Source organism: Haemaphysalis longicornis, unplaced genomic scaffold (assembly GCF_048455015.1).
Source record: "Haemaphysalis longicornis isolate Haplotype H1 unplaced genomic scaffold, Haemaphysalis longicornis Haplotype H1 scaffold_9, whole genome shotgun sequence".
NCBI lineage: Eukaryota > Metazoa > Arthropoda > Arachnida > Ixodida > Ixodidae > Haemaphysalis > Haemaphysalis longicornis.
Window position 1 is genome coordinate 136362229 of NW_027526460.1, and position 21569 is coordinate 136383797.

General features: G+C 46.7%; 1 protein-coding gene across 1 annotated transcript in view; it reads right to left on the reverse strand.

The window, feature by feature from the left end:
* LOC144153734 (glutamate receptor ionotropic, kainate 2-like) overlaps window positions 1-21345 on the reverse strand; it is a 56731-nt gene extending 35386 nt beyond the window's left edge. Inside the window, exons 1-3 of the mRNA XM_077685422.1 lie at window positions 21055-21345; window positions 915-1023; window positions 61-224 (exon numbers count right to left, since the gene is read on the reverse strand). Of these exons, the coding sequence (XP_077541548.1) occupies window positions 61-224; window positions 915-975 (225 nt within the window). The 5' untranslated portion in view covers window positions 976-1023; window positions 21055-21345. The remainder of the gene's footprint in view (window positions 1-60; window positions 225-914; window positions 1024-21054) is intronic.
* Window positions 21346-21569: the final 224 nt, after the last annotated feature.

Genomic DNA, 21569 nt, shown 5'->3' on the forward strand with positions numbered 1-21569 from the left:
GGGTCCTCGAATGGCTCTTTCCGCCACTGTAATGTGTCGAGGTGCTGAGACAGTACGCACCTGGAAAGAGTCCAGTCGCTCGGTGTGTTCCACGCGCGCCAGTAGCCGTGAGCCGGCCGCCACAAACTGCGCACCGGGCTCACCCAGGCCCATGGTGTTCACGCGATCCACGGCGGAGCTGAACGCCATCTCCAGCACATCGTCGCCCGTCTCGAAGATGCCGCCTGTGATGAGGAGCCTCTTTGACTACCAGTGGTGATCTCGCGGTTTGCTGGGGATACATCGCATCCTCTGGTGCACGTACAAACTAGATACCCTTAATTTGCGTGTGCCGCATAATGCGTCTTGTCTAAGGATTCCCTTGTACTGAAGGTACTATTTGGATCTGCTTGATTCTTAACACACGCAAGGTGCGCGGGGAGACGGTTCTACGGAACAAGAAGGACACTTAATTTAGTAGCACTTGTTGTTGGGCGAGTTCGTGCATCTTGTTGAATAAACCCGGGCTGTGCGCCAAAAAACAACACACACAGAAAAGACGGGACAAGCGCTTGTGCTGTCCTTTCTCTGTGTGTTGTTTTTTCGCGCAAAGCCCGCGTTTATTCAACAAAAGGGCCACTGCCGTGGAAAACATGAGTGCCCTCATTGCATGTGCTACAATTTCATCTTTCATCCCCTACACGTGTCACAAGAACAGTATAACAACGCCTTCGCTTGGATGATTGCGCATACGCTATGCTCAGCTCAACATTTCAACGTCGTACAGAAACGTGCATCTGTACACTACGTCCTGATAGCGATATTGCAAAGACCAGGTGGGTAAACCAAGCATAACCAAAATACAAAACAAATGCACCGCAGTCAATTCTCGTTTTAAGCCGCAGCCCTTTTTTTGGAATCATATCGAAACCAACCAATTTTGATGTCGGCCAGGGCGGACCAGCTGGATGACAGCAGAAGCAGAAGAACCCACATGGTCACGCAGCAACCACGAGGCGTCGCTCAGCCCAGGGCGGTCATGTCCTGCAAGAAGATTATTAATTCCGTGAAATTCTGAGAAGACTTTAGGGTAGAGGTCTTAGTCAGCCAGTTTAGGAGAAGCCCCCGAGGTGGAGTACGTCAGTTTCGGCGAAGGGAACATTTGATGTCCTCCTGAAATTCTGCCGTACGGTTACAAAGGAAAGCTATACAGCTTTGTTAGAAACTGTGTCAGAAACAGCTCTGTCAGAATCTGTGTTCACTTACTCAATCCGAATTTCAGCTACCGTGTTGTGGAAGCTGCAAAGATAATTTTTCGAGTTGCCAGTCATAACTGGCCGGTTTTGCTACTCCGCGTGTGACTCGTTGATGAGGGGTTCCGTGAGCTTAGAACAATAGTTACTACTTGAGACAATCATACATACTCGTACGCCGGAAATGGTCTAAAATTTAACATTTACGAAAGAATAGAAATCTGGCAAAATGTTCCGGATTTTGGGATTGACCTAGTAGAGTTTCGTTTAGTCAACTACGATATACAATGGTAAAGCAAGATTGCGGGCTAGGTCATTGATTTGATTAATTGTAGGATTTAACGCGCCGACGCAACGCAGGCGATGAGGCACGCCGTAGTTGAGGGCTCCGGATTAATTTTAACCACCTGGGGATCTTTAACGTGCACCGAGATCGCGCACACACGGGCTTTTTGATTTTCGTCTCCACTAGAAAAAAGGCCGCCGCGGCAGGGAATCGAACCCGCGACCCCGTGCTCATCAGCGCAACACCTTAGCCACTCAGCCACCGCAGCGGGTCGGGCTAGGTCTTTATTTATTTAGTAATACTGCTAACCCCAATGAAAGAGGTTGTGGCAGAGTGGTTAATACATAGATACATTTGTACACGTTTGGATGAGAAAACATCAAAACAACATCACAGTACTTCCGTGCAAACAATACAGCGATTTCTTGAGCTCGGCCTCGAGATTGAACTAAAGTGCATTTATCACACAACGCGAGGAACATGGATCAGAAGCAAGATCAAGCTACCGGCCCACTTCCCAGCACCAGACCTCAAGCTCAGGAACTTGTGTGCCGCACGGCGGAGGGCTGAACGTCAGCTAACACGACATAAAAATGACGCTTCTCTTAAGACATGTTTCAATAGGTTAAATTCGGCCATTAGGCGGTACACAAAGAAGTTATGGAGATCGCAATGGGCTGCATTTTGCGAATCTAAGCGTCTTCACCCCGGCAACACGCATTTGGAGCGTTGTCAATGGGCCTTCCGGAAACCAGCGGTGGCACAAGCCGTTCATCGCTCTAGCCCTACGAAATAACATGACCCTTGAAGTCTTGGCTGAGGATTTTGCAGACAGCTTTTCTGGGGATTCAAAGAGCCCGGCCTGCCCATTGCCTCCTCTGCGTTCGTCTGTCATGGATGTTCCCTTCACCTTCCGGGAGCTACTGACCGCCATGCAGAGTTTGCGCCAACGATGCGCAGCGGGTCCTGATAGGATAAGCAATCAAATGCTTGTAAATTTGCCCTTAGAGCGCAAAAAAGACTTGCTGCTGCACTTCAACGAGGTATGGGATACAGGAAATATTCCCGCTTTGTGGAAGCTTGCATGGGTAGCACCGCTTCTAAAGCCCAGCAAAGACCAGGCAGACATCGCCTCATATCGGCCCATTTCACTAACGTCGTGTGTCGCTAAACTTATGAAAAAGCTGGTGAATGCTAGGCTGATGTGGTGGCTTGAAAGTAAGAGAAAGCTTCCGCCATGCATGACTGGCTTCAGGCAACGATTATGCGCACAAGACAGCGTCCTCGATCTTGTTAGTCATGTGGAACACCAGCGATCCTATAGACTATCAACACTGGCGCTATTTTTTGACGTGTCCAAAGCCTACGACAATGTTGTACAAAGCGGCATCATCACAAAGCTGTCACAAATGGGCGTGACATCAAATCTCCTCCGCTTCGTGCACGCTTTCATCACAGGCCGCTCTATGCAGGTGCGATTAGGGGACGTTTTAAGTAGCACTAGAAGTGTATCGCGAGGTGTGCCACAGGGAAGTGTTCTGTCTCCTACACTTTTCTATGTGGCTATGGCGGGCCTCCCTCGAGCCGTAAAAAAGGACTGCAAGTCAGTGCACTTATCAATATATGCCGACGACATATGCATCTGAATCTCAGGTTATCAACACAAGTGGTTGGCTATGATTGTTCAAGGAATGATTCGTACGGTACAAGCATATCTCTCGTCGGTGGGACTAACAGTCTTCGCGGAAAAGTCTTCCTTTATTTTGTTTTCCGGAAAGAAACGGAAAGCGACGCGCCTCAAGTCAACTTTAGGTGGCTTGCCAATCCGGCAAGCTACTCGTGTGAAGTTTCTCGGCGTCACCATCGACTATAAATTATTCTGGAGGCAGGCCGTGGATTCTCTTGTCACGTCCATGGTTCCCCGCTTAAATGTGCTTCGACGAATGGCTGGATCCAACTGGGGGAGTCACCCATCTTCTATGCTTAGGCTCCACTCGGCGCTCATCTTGAATCGGGTTCTTTACCAGCTACCTGTTTTGTCTCCCTTGGAGTCCCAGTATGCTCATCTGGAAGCGCTGCAGCGACAGGGCGTTAAGATATCCCTAGGAGTTCCCCAGGCGTCGGCAAACAAAAAAAGTCCTGGAAGAGTCCCATTTTCCACGTCTTCGTTTGATGGCGTCTCAGCGGTTGCTCTTGCAGCTTGTCCGGCTGGGAGAGTCCGCAGCCGGAAAGGCCTTGCTCAGGCGTCTCCGCCTAAGGGTGGAATCTCGCATATACGCGGCGCTCAACACTCTCAGCATTCTCTACCCGCAACGGCGGAAGAACCAACATCGCTTGGAGCCACCGGGGTCTTTCGAGAGTTTGGAGTGTCAGCTCACCATCCCGGGCATCCGCTCGAAGAGATATACACCAGTGGCGGAAGCGAGAATGTTAGCACTTGAGCACTTGGACCGGTCGTAGAGAGATTGTGTTCATGTGTTCACGGACGGTTCTGTCGACAGAAAAGCCGCTACCAGCGCAGCGGCCTTTGTGATTCCCGGCATGAACGTTTCCTGGGCGGCTCGCATTGACCAGTTGACGTCATCACCAACTGCAGAGTGCATAGCGATCGAGGCGGCCTTGAAAAAGATCAAATTGCTTCGGGTGCAGCATGCGGTAATTCTAACGGGTTACAAGTCGGCCCTACAACTCTTGCAGCTTGGATCTCCAGCAGATAAAATTTGCCAACGCTCCCTGCGTCTTCTTCAGCAGATAAAGGAAAACGGATTTCGCGTTCGCTTCCAGTGGGTCCCTTCCCACGTAGGAGTGCTTGGAAACGAGGCTGCGGACCAGTTGGCTCGTGAAGCGACATCGTGCACTCGTCTTCTGAAGGTGGCTCCAGATGAACGGCGCATTTTAAAAACAATCATACAGGATCATTTCCGCTCTCTTTGGCGACCACAACATCGACCTTGTGTCACAAAAGGAATGAAGAGGACAGAGGCAACCTGACTGTTCCGCATCCGGACCAACTCAGCGCGGACACCAGCGTGGCTCCATAAGCTGAACATTATCGCTTCACCTCTGTGTGGAACGTGTGGTGCTACAGGCAACATCGGTCATTTTATTATGGACTGCCGAGAGCATGCGGAGGAGCGGTTAGCTTTGTTTAAAGAACTGCGAAGGATGGCCTCTCCGTATGCCTCTTTGAACGATTTAATTATCCCGGAAGGCCATTGGATCACGAGGAGGGACATCTTTCGTTTGATCCTGCAATTTTTACGTGTCACAAGCCTCAGCGAGGCATGGTGAATTCCCGCGCATAGCGGTAAAAAGGTGCTGATCGGGTGAGCGATTTCCGGCATACCACGCAAGGCTAGGTCCACCCGTCAATAAACATCACCACCACCACCACCACTAAGTTTTTTTTCAGAAATGTAAGTACGCACGGTCATCTACTAACCAATACTACTACCAATCTACTAACCAATAGGACAAAATTGAAGTAGCGATACACTTTGACAGCAGCAATTTCAACTTTCAAGATGAAACTTTCAAGATTAATGGAGGAATAACTGCTCTAGTGAGATTTAGCTGACATAAAAGTGTCTGCAATTACCAAAATCCGCTTCTATTTCGTATAGTAACAATTTTACTAACGGCACCACATCAGTGTTTTCTCTCTCGTGACTTTATTTACTGCTAGATATTACCAACAGGGACACCAAAAATCCTTGCCACTGTTGTAGAAAAACTCGTATCTCTAAGTGGTTACCCGCCGAAGCTTAGGCCCCCGGTGCAAGTGCGACGCATTTGCACTGGCGATGTTCATACCAACCTAACTAGTCACCGTAATTGCCAAGGGCCTCGCGAATCTTGATGTGTTGGAGCTGGACATTTTTGTGGGGAAGAAGTTGCGCCGACGCACCACACTTTTAATTAAAAAGGGACCATGCAGACAAAATACAAGTTCGTTTCATTCGAAAGATTCAGTGTTTTATAGGGCCCTAGGCGCTTTTTCGGCGGCAAACGATGCTTTGATCACTGAAAAATTGAATATTTGAAGTCAAAATTTTAAATATCCCACTAAATCATGTGCTTTCGTGACGTCCACAATGGCGTATTAGGAGCAGGGCCTAAAAAAACTAAATATAGCCTGATGACTAAAGCTGGTACCATCTCACACGCACCCGTTTGATTATCTTGATTATTACCCACCTCCATAGATGGCGCTGCAATACTGATGAAGTGCCAAGGTTTCGTTATCTTGTTTATCGCCCACTTTCATACATGGCGCTGCAATACTGCTGAACTGCCAGTGTTACACTTTGCTTCTGGCCGGACTTCTACCCCTGCCTTATTTTTATTACGGTTCATGCTCATCGTTTCCTAAAGTTTAAGCTATGACATGACAAACATGGTCACGTAAGCGACCGTTCCACTTGGGTAAGTTGGTCAGGCTTGCTTCAGGCAAGTCCAGTGTGTCTGACGCGTCAGCCGGCAAAGTGGCGCACTAACTGCTTCGCTGTTTAAGTGTTAGTTCGTCACTTTAATTGTTCACCCCACCATTATTACTGCTATAAAAAGGTTGTGCCCTAAATTTAAGCGCAAATAGCTCATTCGGCAAGCTTATAACTTATAAGCCCTGCCAAATTTGTGTTTGCTTTGCCGGCCTCAGCCAATCGCACAGCAGGGCTCATGACATCATAGGTTGAGTTTCGGGAAATGAGCTGGTGGGTCGCATGACCATTCTCTTTTATCTTAATTATATGGCTTATTTTGAGCGAAGTTTACATTAAAAGTTGTGTCAGTATGATTCTAACGAGGCAGACTTTCGAAGGAACCAAACTTGTGTTTTGTCTGTATGGCCCATTTAAGCTCACTCCATCTTTTATTTTCTATCTTGAGCCTCTTCGTGTCTATAACAGGATGAAGGGCCCTCCCGTGTGTTTCGAGCCTCCTGTTTTGCGTTGACCTACTCTATTCTCTTGCCTACGAATTTCCTAATTTTAGCTGGTTTTAATACCGCAATCTTAAAATCCCCTTACGGCAAGATGGAAAACAAGCTCTCAAAAGTCAGTTCTGCAGGGCAACGACACACACGGATTTGATTGATTGATTGTAGGGTAACGACACACACGGACAAAAAAGATACACAATTTGCGTCTCTACAACGTTAAAGCCGACGTAGAATTTGTGTCATCGTCTTCTTCGATAAGTTCTTCCAGCCAAACAACGTTCTTGAAAAGTACCACCTGCACTTTAATAGTTGTCGTGCGTGTAGCGTGGTGTTTCAAACAGTGCGTGTTTGTGTGTTGTGCTGTAGCGAGTTGAGTGAGCAAAAACGTTGGAGGTGTCCGTATTGCGCGCTGAAGAAAAATCGCAACTGCTAAGTACTTAATAACGACCAGTGACAACATACAATCATTCGCGTGAGGAGGCACAAAGTAAGAAGAGCGCCACTGTCTAGCACGGTGAGACGAGGGTGATTCCGGCTCGCTATCTCAGTATTCCGTAAATAAATCGCTTGCAGTTTGGTGGATGTTGCCCAGTATCTATCTGCTTGAAACATAGAAGTCAGTCCCTATACTTGGGTCCATGCGTCATCTGCATGAGAACACTCCTTGAGCGTGCGGTTCAGCCAGGTCCAGTGGTACCGAAGACCGTGACGTTTCAGATTGAGGATACGAACGTGTAAGCTTAAAGACAAATCGGAAGGAAGGGTGAAAAGGAACAACGCAGTATTTAATTTTAGAAACGTGTCCACCATGTAGTACTTTAACCATGAAGCAGACATTGGATATTGGTCTGCTTTCGAGACAAATTTTGATGAAGTATCCACAGCCTCACCGCTCCAAACAAAGCCTGTGGGAAATGACGTAGTAGTCTGGAGAGAATTTTACCAGGTATATCGAAGATGTCGTCGACCCTTGCAAACGCGTCAATACCACAATAATCGATGCAAAGTAAATTAAGCACATCCTTGAAGGCTTATAGAATGATGCATTAAAAATGATGATGGCGGATGAATTAACAGGCACCATGAATGCATTCCCCTTCTGCACCGTTTTCGGCAAAGTACGCTGACACCGAGCCCTCACGTGTAACTTAGGAGCACCTGGCGGGATCTCAATCCTGAATGTTTATTTTGAGCTTCCTGCACTTTCCCCCAAAGCAACGTTGCCCGCTAGATATCTCTTGTTCCTTTCACTTTGAAACCTGTGCCATGCTTCAGCAAGTACTAAGGGACAGGTCGGCGGGGCATTCCAGGTCATGGCGGCAAGCTTTACCTTCCGTAGCCGTGGCCTATTTTGAGCGCAGCGCACGTGCAACAGTTGTTCCCTCGCCGACATCCGTTAAACTCGTGCCGCTGCTTACAGCCGCCGCACCGCTCACCTTCGGTGAATCCTTGGTACGTCTGCCTGTCGCTGTAAGCCGTTCCATCGCTCCGCTTCCGGCGTAATTCCTCCTGGTTAGGCACAGTACGCGCCTCCCGCTCTAACCGCAACGCGATTTCTTGAACCCTGGTGCAATCGAGTACAAGTGATAGCTGCTTACACTGCGTCTACGATTTCGGCGTTTGTTCGCAATCCGCCCAGCTGTTCGTACGGGCGCGCGTAATACAAAGGGCTGTAGCAAAGGCAAGTGGGTTGTCATTCAACTGCCCAGAGACAAAGGTGGTCAGCGAGAAGGAAAAAAAAAATAATTTGCAAGAAGTCTGGAGAGCTCAAAAACATCTTCTGGGTCTGCGTTATTTAGATCGCTATGGGTCACGTTGGTTCCCCCGGTAGCATCGGTGGAAAAGTAGGCCAGTCAGTGCGTATTGACTGAGAAAGAGAGAGAGAGAGAGAGAGAGAGAGAGAGAGAGAGAGAGAGAGAGAGAGAGAGAGAGAGAGAGAGAGAGAGAGAGAGAGAGAGAGAGAGAGAGAGAGAGGGAGATAATACACTTATTGAGCGTCTAAAGTAGGTCTTGTGGCCCATTGGGAGTGATGCAGATGTGCTCATGTTCCCCACAGTGCCGGGTCATAAATAATATTTCAACTTATCGCAGAAATACCGAACAAAAGGCAGCAATATGATATCTTGCTATTCATAAAACATTTAGCATGCATAAAAACTGAAGCCTAGGGTGTCGAACAAAAAAAAAATAATAAGTCCGCGTCTGGTTCAGGGTGAAGCTAAAATATTTCGTACCCCTTGTGTTCCGGCACGACTAAACCACAAAATAAATGGTTAAGAAATTGCTTCGACTTTTATGTGTGCTCATGCTGCTGCTTTACGATTACTCTCACGTAGATATTGAATTTTAACAAATTTTACAAGGCTAATAGAAGTGTCTGTGTTCAAATCAGAACAAAAACCACTCCTCACACCAAAAGTAAAAAGCACTTGGGGTATACAAAAAACTTACGCAAATTCGGTACCTCAGGAAACATACGGCCCAAAACAGTCCGTAAGAGTATCAGGATTTCTCCATTTGCAGTTTTCCGGCTTTGGTCATATAGTTCGCCTGCTTACCTCTTTTTAAAAAGCCGCGGCTTCCCAAACTCTTGTGCCCGAGAACCGTGACGACCGCAAATGATGGCGTTGTCCGGATTGCTTATCCGGTTGTTTGCCAGGCAAAATTAAGCAGGGATGTGAAGAGTGTGAGGGTACATGTAGTTAGAGCAACACATATCGTGGGATTATTGAGAGAGGAGGGAAGAGCAGCAATAACGGGTGAATCTGGGGCATCACCAAGTGAGGTCATGTGGACCACCTGTGGTGGAGGAGTGCCACTGTGGGCAGCGTTATATGGCGTCAGGGGCGTGAAGTTTGTGTAGGATTGCGGATGTTAGCCTCCAGATGCTTCTAAATGAAGACTATGGCTGCCAGGAGTTGTTCGGGAGAAGAATCAAGGAAACCAGCTGGGTCTTCTTTGATGTCTGTTTTGTAACGATGCATTCGCACACATGGCGAGGACGAGGCGTCGAAAGAGGGCGCTGGGGGAGGGGGCAGTGGATAATATGCAGGCCAGAACTCCCCTGCGCAGCTGCATAAGATGCCTGATTCCCTGATGAGAAGGCCTGCCTGACCAGTCGATGGGAGTGTACGAACGGTTTCTGTGCTGTGCATGCTTGACTAATGATCCTGTGGCAATTGGTTTATTGTTGGGTGGGTTCTTCGAGGTTTCCAGCGTTCCTAACAAACCTCTCAGGATGCGGGTTTGCGTATACCAGCGCCAGTTAATCCCAAAGGAGAATTTTTTTTTTCAGCTAGAAAGGCTTGTAAGTCATAACACGCTTGGGAGCCATACATGGACGGTAGATTGAAGAACAGCCGGGCTCTGGTGACAGTGGAGGGGTAGAAATATCAGTGAATGTATCCTTTTTTGGGCTAGTTTGCTTAGGTGAATTGTAAAAATTCAACGGATAAAACCGCAGCGGGATGTACAAGGTGTGAGGGGAAATAGAAGGAATCGGTGCCTTTTGGGGGTTCCAAATAGAAGCCCGAATGACGGGTAGCCCTAGAGGCTATTTAAGGTCCCAATCCATTATCAGAGTTTCTTAGTGGAGGAGGCAATGCGTGAGACGATGTATTATCTTGTTCTTAAATGCAATGCTCTAGCTGAGGGAGTAGAACAGCGGCGGGTGAGTAAGACGGCTATGTCTCGGGAGGCTGCTGACGATGCGCAAAGTTGTTCGGTGAAAAGCGGCCTCATTCCACACGTCTACTGATTACGAGGTCGTGAACTAGCAGGCCCGGAGTTGATGCTGAATTTCTTCTCGTAAGCAGTGCTTCTAGCTACGAGCCCTTCGATTAGTGAACTTAAAAGTTCACGCTACTGCTACGTTCGTCCGAGGACGAAAAGCAGCGACGCGCCCTCGTTCCCTCTTTGGTTCTTGCCAACCGAACACTTCGGCTTGAACCTGCCGCAGTGGCTCAGTGGCTAAGGCGTTGCGCTGCTGAGCACGAGGTCGCGGGTTGGATTCCCGGCCGCGATGGCCGCTTTTCTGGTGGAGGCGATAAGCAAAAACGCCAGTGTGTACGAGATTTCGGCGCACGTCAAAGATCCCCAGGTGGTCAAAATTAATCCGGAGCCCTCCACTACGGCGCGCCTCATCGCCTGCGTTGCGTTGGTGCGTTAAACCCTACAATAAAATCAAATCACTTCGGCTTGCTTTACATAATGAGTTTCACCTAACGGACATTCCTTTCTTACGTCTTCTACCAGCAGTCGAAATGGCAAAGTAAACACGGTCCGCTCCCCCTGGAAGCCTCAAAGTTTATTTTGTGAGGAATGAATTTTTTAACCATTGTACATGAAAGATGATGGGCAAGCGTTCTTTTCCATGTTTTGTACAAGTGGATTTTAGGGGTCGCTTTGTTTTAATGTGAAAACTCTGAATGGCCCGCTGAGGGGATGGGCCTGCGCTGCCGTCGGCAACTGTAGCAGCGAAACCGCTCCTCAATCACTTGTCTTTGAAGCGTTTCATAGCGCGAGGTGGTTCATCGTGTGAGCTTCAAGTAAGGCGTAGCGAAAAGGGGCCATCCACTTCAGCACACCGTAGTTAAGCGAAAAACGCAGGCAAGCGAAAAAACAGACGGGCAGCGGAATCCCCCGTCTTCGTCAACTCTTCCAATACGGGTTAATGAAGAAGGCAACAAAAAGTCCTCATATAACAAGAAACACGCTAAAACAATTAGTGAAGTGCTGTATAAATGCTGTCGATGAAATACCTTTTTCCTATAAACGATGTTAATATAGGACTAACAGGGCGATGTATCAATGATTGCCTGCGCGAACATGCGAACACGCTAAAAAACGTTCCTAACAGTCATCTTCGGCTCACTGTAAAAAATGCGGATGGAAACCTTAATGTCAGATAATTAAACCATACAGAGACCAACGTACTGGTGAAATGGTGAAATTTGCAAGGCCCATCGCCTTTATGCACGCGCTGACACCTGTGTGAGCGGTGTCATTGGCTCTACTATCAAAAGAAATACGATATCTGTCCAATTCCCTCGCCTTGTAAGGTTTGCAAGCTTTTGTTTGCTTGTGTCCCACCCCACTCTCTTTCTTCTTGCCTTTATAAGGCGTTTACAAAAATAGAGCACTTGGTTGTTCATGAACGCTTCGTTGTTCTTCCTTGTCCCGTCCTTTGCGCTGTTTTGCGCTCTTTGAATATATTCTACCCACCCCAATTTTTTGCCTTGTTGAAGTATCTCCCAACACATGGCGACAGGAAAGAGCAGCGGCGCAGCGTGTAGAAGATGGATCGAAGCCATTCGAAGGCATAGCGCGGAAGTAAATCGCAAAGCAAATACTTCAAAGCGGCAACAACAGGGGACACTTCGGAAATGCGGGGCGGAAGCAAAGCGTCTCCCGTCTTTCGGAACATCAATGCTTAGTTATTTTGAACCTTCAAGAGGTGCTTAGGTATGATCACGCACTTATACCCTAGTTCCCACTTTTCGTTGCGTGTTCGTGCATGCTTTCTTGAAAGGGAAGGCTTCATCGGTAGAGCTGTTCACGCCCGAAACAAATCAAAAGGAAAATATAAAGAGCCTACGAAATTATATCAAAATTGAACCATACAAAATGTGCTATAATATGATATACGCTGAACAGGAAACCATTTCTTTACTATTTCGTGTAGAAAGCGTCAAAGCCTTTTTTATTGTTTGGATTACCCCTGCGTGCGCTGAAGGGATTTCTTTTCCCGTCTTACGCCAGTACTCTGTCCTCCCCTGCATTTAGTTCGACGACCATACTCCCTCCTCTTACTGAAAAATGCAACGCCTGCTTATTGAAGAAAAAGATTGCTCTTTGAAAAACAGTGGCAAGTAGAGCCACGTTCATTCAACTTATTTCGAAGTGTTTCTAAGGTGTCGACAGCCCGGTTTTAGAAAAGAGCACCTGAGACAGATAGAAGAGAAAAACAAAACGAACGTTTTTTCTTTCTAAAAATACCCTATGCAAAGCCAGCCGGAGTTCTTCGGCAGTGCAGGAGACAGGACGGCAATGAGGGCGCCTCGCAATGTTTCGTTATGCGGCCAACGTAAAAGCTCGTTGCCCGTTTATGTCCCTTGCTCGGAGTGCTCGGCTCATTCGAAGAAATGCAGCCATACGGCCGCCCAGCATGCTTCTGCCCGGCTTAGTTATTGGGGATGTACGAGAGGGATACCGGCCGTTCATTCTCTCTCGCAGCGTTTACTGTGGGAGCATCCCGGCGCTATTATTGAGCGGCACCGCAGCCGTGCCGACCGAGGGCGTGCAGGCTGGGCTGGATAATTGAGGCCCATGCTATTGATCCTCGATACTGCAGGCGCATGGAAAAGAAAAAAAATCTGGAAAATTAGTGCCGGAGGTTGTCTGGTGAGTATGGCTGCACATTGATTCGGGACGTTTGTAAATGAACCGTTTGCCTCTAACCGTTATTACATGAGTGATTTCGTTACTCTTGGATTCTTTATATTGTTTAAGCTTGTTGGTTTTACGAAAGCCACAACATGATGTGCAGGGGAAAAGAGACCAGTTTTACACACACATATATATATATATATATATATATATATATATATATATATATATATATATATATATATATATATATGCCTTTTATTTTCGCTGCCGCAATTTCTATCTGTCGTTGTTTTAAACACGATACTCTTTTTCGGGATGCTTAAACGCAGAAATTTTGGTCTGTCTGTCTGTCGAAAAGAGAATATATTAAAACTAGTTACAGTGAGGACCCGCTGTAGTTAGCTACTACACGGGTCGACAGGGCACATGATATACGCAATGCACTACAGAGGAAACGTAGTGAACCTCACACAAGTTCACAAAAACAAGGTTCACCGCACCGAAGGCTTTTTACAACAATGTCCTCGGCACAAGGGTCAGACAGCAGAGTTCAACCGTGGGAGTCAACATAAAAGCCACAACAGTTCACACACATCAGTTCTACTCGGTGCTCATTGCTATGTCCGTACGTAGAGGCATGCTCAGCCAGGCTGCCTAAACTGCGCCTTGGCCTCTGAGCGTACAATTCCCTTGCCTAGGCAACACGCAAGTTTTACACCTTGTTATATAAGCACTATACACTGTCTTTGACGTGATTCAGCCACCCAGCAAAACCGAAACACAAGCTGCTGAATAGCCTTATATACCCACAGCTGAATCTAAACGTCTAAGTCCAGTGTCAATGTTCCTGTTTTCAACATTGTTGACCAAGAACAAGACCTTACATAAATATAGGCGGAAAATCATTACATAAGTGATATTCTCTGTGTTCCTTGGTTAAAATTCATGGACGATTGGTTTTTGCGATAGCAAATGAAATAACATTAACTTCAAAAAAAAAAATCACTCCGTCGCCTGCTGTTGCCCGCGATCTTGCGGCATCTTAAGAAATCCAACGGCAACAGTAACGAAAGGTTTCACTAGATAGGTTCTATGTTCCGCTTAGAACGCTCATGAATAGAACAACGAGGTTCTATAAACGTTGAACTAGGGTGCCTCGATACACGCGCGTCTCCGCCGTACAGCAGCGCTGGCATCGAGGTGCCCGACCTGGAGCAGTTGAACGCGGACAATGTAAATTGATTTGAGCAAACTTCTAGCCTGTTGTCTTAGGAGGAACGAGACGGGAGAGAGACAACATGGGAAATGAGCCGGAGAGAGAACAAAGGCATTTACTTGGCAGGGGCGCCAATGAACTATCGTCTTTCGTTGGCGTTTGCAACAAAAGCAGCAGATACGCGGCCATTTTTTACAGAGACAGCCGTCTAAGGTGGGAGTATTTCTGCTCTGTGCGTGCTTAGGGAAGATCGTGGTCGCACTGCCCGTTCTTGCTTCATGCGCGCGTATGGCGGCAATTTCAATTGCAGTGCCAGCTCTTCCGACATGAAAAACGCGCGTGTAATTTAAGTTATTTTTAAGCCAATCGCTGCTTGGCATAAAAACAGCCAAGACAGCCGGTAAAACGCTTGTCTATAACAGCGATTTCAACTTCAACCAGCTACATTCGAAAACTGCCGAAACATACTCGTTCCAAACATGTCGGAGGCAAAAGCGAAGCGCTAAGACTTCAGAATTCCGCAGTAGTTTTATTCAAATTCCGCTCCGGCGGGGCAGGATAGGGCTGAGAGTACGAACGCTGTGTTATAGACAAGCCTTTTACCGGCTGTAAATGTGTCAGCAGCAGGCACACTTCGCGGTTTCACACGGCCGACCACGCTCCAAATCTTAGCCGCTCCGTCCAAATATTGCACGGGCCGCTCTAGGACGACGTGAAGCACTCAAAATAGTACGTGAATTATGCAATAGCTTTGGTGTGCACACGCTATCATCAGTTTAAGGAGAAGCGTACACATCGGACAAACAGGATGATGCATGATTGACAAAGCGAAAGGGCGTGCACGGTAAAAGTTGATCAGGCAGGCAGTGTAATCAGGCAGTGCACTTCGAACACTGCACATGCGATGAAATAAGCACAAGGAATGGCGCACGAATACGCGGACGCAAGTGCATTAAATCTGCACCATGCATTTCGCCTCAAAAAGCAACGCAAAGCTGATGCGTTAGTGCCCCGTCAATGGGCATGACAAACACAGATTTACTTTTTGGATGAATTGCCAGAAAGATTGTAGTAACAGCGTGTATTTCGTTTGAATGTGCCTCCATTCGAGAATGCACTTCGTCAAGCCCCTTTTCGTGTCGCCGTTTACTGCCAGCGTTTCGTCTTGCAACGGTGACTGTTTCTACCAAAGTGACGTCTCTATAGCATTGAGCAACACGTTGAAACAGCCACAACGACAGAGGAGAGTTCAAGGATGGATGCACACACACTTTCACCGTTCTCCAGATTCCAGACTTGGCAGGTGATTTACGAAAGTCTTGTTCAAATGTTACTAGACCGTCATAGCTTGTGTGAAAAAAATCTGTTTAACAGAATCATGAAATACTCCCAACTTGGTTCGTTCTCCTGGTTCCAAAACACTTTGAAATTTTTGTCAAGTTTGTAACGCCTATGCAGACTAGGGTGTGGTGTGCGGACAGCTTTACCTGTTCATAGACCTATCTGCTCCAAAAGAACACTTCAGGGGCTCAGATGTAGCTCCAAAGGTGTGGCTGGGTTCAACCTTATCGGTTGCTTAAGCGCCGTGATATCATATTGTTGCTTAATATATTTTGTGGCATAAGTTGCAGCATACAATATTGGACGCTGACGCGCAAATAAAATCAGGGAGTGTACAGCGTAAGGTTTTAAATCTAGTGTTCAAGATGCTTGTGGAAAGTGTGAGAGTTTCAGACATGTGTGCTACGCGAAAGCTTCTGAAGATGCACATCGGAAACTCTTCGCGTCGTTGGTACACTGTCTCTTAACGCAATGCCGAACCAGTCGTTTTTAATCGAAGGAAGGCTGTAATTATTATGGATATGTGCTCTTGATTAGATCTGCCCAAGGCAAGCGGTGCGCCAAGCAATGTTGACACGTGAGTGTCATTCTTCCAGTGGAATTTTGGAATAGATTTCAGGATCGCTATTATTGATGGCGCTTACACAGTGCAGGTGGTTTTTCAGATCACGAAAAACCATGGTGCACAAAACGTGCGGACGAGAATTTTATCCGGAACCCCAAAATTCCAAGGACTCATCACAAGAACTTTACGCATTTAAATCGTGACCGTTCAGTTACGTTGCCTACACGACTGCATGACCAGACGGCGCTGTTGCGGTTAATTGAGGATTTGGAGGGATACACAGACCGAAACGGCAAACTTGTACTAGATATGTGGGAAGAACTTAATCTCATTGTAGTAAACAGAGAGAATAAATGTGAGGGACAAATTACTTGTGAACGAGGGGAAAAGCAGTCCAGTATAGACTACAGCCTCCTTTCAGAAGGAGTGTATGAAAGGTTGACTCTAATGAAAATAGATGAAATAGGTGCCCAGAGCTTAGGAAGTAACCATAAACGGATAACTTTGACTTTTGGAAAAATGGAAGGTCAAAACGAGAAAACGGTGGTACACGACTTGAAATTAAACGATCAGCTAATGGCTAATATTGCCAAAAGCCTTGAGACAGAAATTGAGAGAAAACCTACGAAAGATTGGGAATACAGCGAACTGATAGGTTTCATTCAAGGAAAGATAAGGAACGCGAAAAAACGCAACTACTGGAAAGGAAAAAGAAAACCTAGAAGCTGTTGGAAGAAGGAAATCAAGGAAGCTATAACACAAAGGCAGCAAGCACGGAGAAAGAAGTATTGCAGCAAGCATCGATGAAGCACAGGGAGGCGAAGTGAGTGGGAATGCAAACAGAGGAAATAACTTTCAAGTGGAATTGGTACTGCCTAAAGAAGCTGGGAGTACAAAAACTTGTACAGCAAAAACTTAAACGAGAAAGTGAGCCATGGGTCTCGAATATACGGGCAAAGGATAAAGGCGCGCCGAGAAAGTTTTGGAATCATGTAAAGGAACTGAGGAAAAAGACCGGAGAAGTACAACGTCATGTCATAAACGGTGAAGGCCAGATACTAAAAGGGGAATAGGCGGTATTTCACATACGCTCAATGATACAAGAGAAGTTCAGAAGATCGGAGAGAGGGCTACAGCATTTAGAGAGTGGGGCAACTGAGGTGCGTACAGATAGAGAGATAAAGTTGGAGAATCTAAACTGGAAAAAAGCCGAAGAAAATGTTCCAGCTAATACGGCAACAGGGACGGATGAAATTCCTATACGGCTGGTCAACCTTCTGGGTCCAAAAGGCAAGGCACAACTGATTCGAGCAATAGAAAAAGTAATAAAAACTAACAAGTACTGGGCAGTTGGTGTAATAGCAGGATGAAGATGATATATAAAGGCAAAGGAGACAGGGATGATGCCGATTCGTACAGACCTATTACAGTTAACTCAGTGGCATACAGGCTCGCAATGCAAGCCTTAAAGGCGGAACTACAGGCGTGGATAGAGGGGAACGGCATACTGGAAGAACTACAGAATGGTTTCAGACGAGACAGACGCTTAGAGGACAATCTATTTGTCTTAACCCAATGCATAGAGGTGTAAATGGCTCAGGAGCGACCACTCTGGGTAGCATTTCTCAATATAAGGAAGCCTACGACAACGTAGATAGAGAACTTCTAAGGAGCATACTTGAGCGGGAGGGATTAGGCCAGGACTTTATACAGCTGTTGCAGGGAATTTACAATGAGAGTGAAGGGCAAATTGCCTGGAAGGACGAAAAGTGCACGCAACCGGTAGTCACAAATAGAGGTTTAAAGCAGGGTTGTCCCCTGTCGCCATTGCTGTTCATGCTGTACATGGCTAGATTAGAAAGAAAACTTGAAGGCAGTAAAATAGGTTTCAAACTGTGTTATAGCCGCAAAGGACAGGAAGTGGAACAACATATCCCGGGACTAATATATGCAGATGACATAGTACTACTAGCAGATAGCAGACAGTGTCTGCAACAGCTCACAGAAATCTGTGGGGAAGAAGCCACTGAACTGGGGTTAGAGTTTAGCACAGCAAAGTAGGGAGTTCTGGTCTTTAATGACGACGCCCGTAACGAATCGGTATTCGTTCAACAAGCAGCAATACCGTGGGTAACGGAATAAAAATATCTGAGCATATGAAAAAACGAAGGTCAGGCGTATCTAAAAACTCATGAGGAGCATTTAAGAATGAAAGGCAAAAGAAACGTCTCTATCACGAAGCACAGAGCACTGTGGGGATATAAGTGATATGAAGTTGTGAGAGGAATTTGGGAGGGAGTAATGGTACCAGCACTCACCTTTTCAGACACAGTAGTGTGTGTCAAATCAGAGATTCAACAAGGGCTAGAAGTAAATCAGAGGGCCGTAGGTCGATTGGCATTAGGAGCACACAGTAAAACAACCAATGAGGCAGTGCAAGGAGACATGGGATGGGCGTACTTCGAAGTGAGAGAAGCACAGAGCAAAATATGTTTTGAAGAAAGACTTAGAAATATTGATCACCCGAGATGGGCGGTCAAAGTGTTACGGTATCTTTACATGAAAAGCGTGAACACACAGTGGAGGAAAAGAACTAGAAGGTTTAGGGCAAAGTATATGAAGCCTGGAAGTTCAGGGGAAAGGATCAAGGCAATAAAAAATGAAGTGAAAGATAGAGAGACAACGACCTGGAAAAAGAGGGTGAATGCGAAGAAGTCTTTAGATATGAACAGGATCGGGAAGGAGGAGATCACAAGAGAAAAAGTATTCGATAATACCAAAGGGAGTTCATACACTTATCCGCGAGCCGATACAAGAAGAACTGTGTGCAGGCTGCGGCAGGGAGCCAGAAACCATGCGACATATTGTAACGGAGTGCAAAAGTATCCGTCCAGTCTTTAGTGCGAGCTTTCGAGCTTTCGTAGTCCCTCGGCTTTAAGGTTAGCGTAAAAGTGAATTGTAAAGCAGTAGAGGTTGGTAAAAGAAGGTTAGAATGTTGGTGGGAAAAGAGCAGAGAACCATCTGGGAAGACATGAGGACAAAGAAGTCAGACTAGAAAAACATTTTGTAGAAGTATATTGTTTTTATTTTGATATTATTTTTTGTTTATTTTGTTTGTATTATTTGGCGAGGAGATTGTACAGTGGCGTTGCAACTAAGGCCGCTGTGCGAGGCCACTCCGTTACAAAGGGGATGTCGCTAAGCATCATCACCATCATTATCCCCGAGAGGTGTTCGCAAATGTTGATTGATTGTAGGGTTTAACGCACCGACGCAACGAAGGCGATGAGGCGCGCCGTAGGGGAGGGCTCCGGATTAATTTTGACCACGGGGGGGGTCTTTATCGTGCGCCGAAATCTAGTACACACGGGCGTTTTTGCTTTTCGCCTCCATCAGAAAAGCGGCCGACGCGGCCGGGAGTCGAACCCGTGACCTCGTGCTCAGCAGCGCGGCGGGTTCGCAAATGTGGGTATTGATTGATTGATTGCGGGGTTTAACGCGCCGACGCAACGCAGGCGATGAGGCGCGCCGTAGTGGAGGGCTCCGGATTAATTTTGACCACCTGGGGATCTTTATCGTGCGCCGAAATCTCGTACACACGGGCGTTTTTGCTTTTCGCCTCCATCAGAAAAGCGGCCGCCGCGGCCGGGAATCGAACCCGCGACCGCAAAAATGGGTATGTATGTATGTATGTATGTATGTATGTATGTATGTATGTATGTATGTATGTATGTATGTATGTATGTATGTATGTATGTATGTATGTATGTGTGTATGTGTGTATGTATGTATGTATGTATGTATGTATGTATGTATGTATGTATGTATGTATGTAAGACAGAAAATAAGGGTTGGCAGTCAAGAAAACCTCGGAAAGCAAAGGGGAGGTTGTGGTGAGTCATAGAAAGAGATGAAGAATTTTTTTAGTCGAAAAGAAAGTGGTGAAAAAATGCCCGCCGACGACCGGTATTCTGGAGGTCGTGGGTTCGGATCCCACTCGGCGGGCATTTTTTCACCACTTTCTTTTCGACTAAAAAAATTCTTCATCTCTTTCTATGACTCACCACAACCTCCCCTTTGCTTTCCGAGGTTTTCTTGACTGCCAACCCTTATTTTCTGTCTTATTTCACGGAGCCCCTCATTTCCCATTTACTCATTCGCTGTATGTATGTATGTATGTATGTATGTATGTATGTATGTATGTATGTATGTATGTATGTATGTATGTATGTATGTATGTATGTATGTATGTATGTATGTATGTATGTATGTATGTATGTATGTATGTATGTATGTATGTATGTATGTATGTATGTATGTATGTATGTATGTATGTATGCATGTATGTATGTATGTATGTATCGAAGCATGCGGGGATGCATGAGCTTCCCTGATTCTTGTTACATATGTAAATTTGGCGGCGAAGCGTAACAACCAGGCTGCACAGGATTCACGTTTTCTGCACCATGTGTGGCCGTGCTACCGGCGGCATGTACCTGAAATGGTGGTTCTTACTCAATGCGCACGAGATATCACCTTGCAAGGCACCTGGGGATGTCATGAAAAAAAAAAAAACGTAGCGTCCGTTTAGAGTTTTCATCATTCACCGTATTCAAAACACCCCCCTAGAACTTATGCTTTGGAGGAACAACATTCAGTGATTGGAAGAACTGCAAAGCAATTTCTTTGTGCTACTGCAGCTAGAGTTGCAGTGCAAAAATAAGAAAAACCAAGTTTAGTGTCGAACAAAGCGACCCAGCTGTGATTTCCACCCCTTCGTCACCAATGACCAACCTAGCATGCTGGTGAGCGACACTTTATTTCACGAACTGCCTAATTTAGTATTATTTTGAAGCGCAAATAAAATAACTGACCAAAGCTTTTTCCGAGAAACAGCGTCATCATTACAGTCTCAACACGTAACGTGAGTGAGTGATGCTGTTATATGATGTCTGCAAAATTCCGTGCAGCTAAGGCCATCAGAGGAGGCCGCAGACATAACTGACAACTGTAGCACAACGGATCTCTGCAGGTCCTCAGAGAACTAATGAGCGTCTCATCGGGTTGGGATCCGAGTGGCATTACCTGGTGGTATTCCAAGCCAGCCAAGGGAGGCCGGCGGCGCTGTTGATGGCAGGTAGACGACTGGATGGCCACTGCTGCGACACACAGCGAAAGCGCGCTGACGCGCAGCTTGCTGCAGAGGCGCGACGACGAGTCCGGAGCCGAGCTGGCTATCCTGGTCGAGGGCGGTGCAGAGGCGCCGATTCCCCGCGACCGAGCTCGTCGTAGTGGCTTCGCGTTAACCCGCCGTCGATCGGAGGAGCAAGCACTGCGATGCGGCACACTGCTCCAAGATGGCGCCCCATCGATCGCCGCACCATCCCCTCTCCTTCTCGCCTCGGGCGCCGGGGAAGAGCTTGATGGGCTCTGCAGTAGAGGGAAAGGGTGGAAAGGAATTGTGCTATACAGACCACACTTGCATCTAACCAACCTCTGATATTACGGAAAAGATGAAAACCTTAAACCCGCTGCCACCAATTGCTCATTGAATAGTGCCCGGCGGCCGCACTCCAAAACGCTTTGCAACGAAGTCTTGC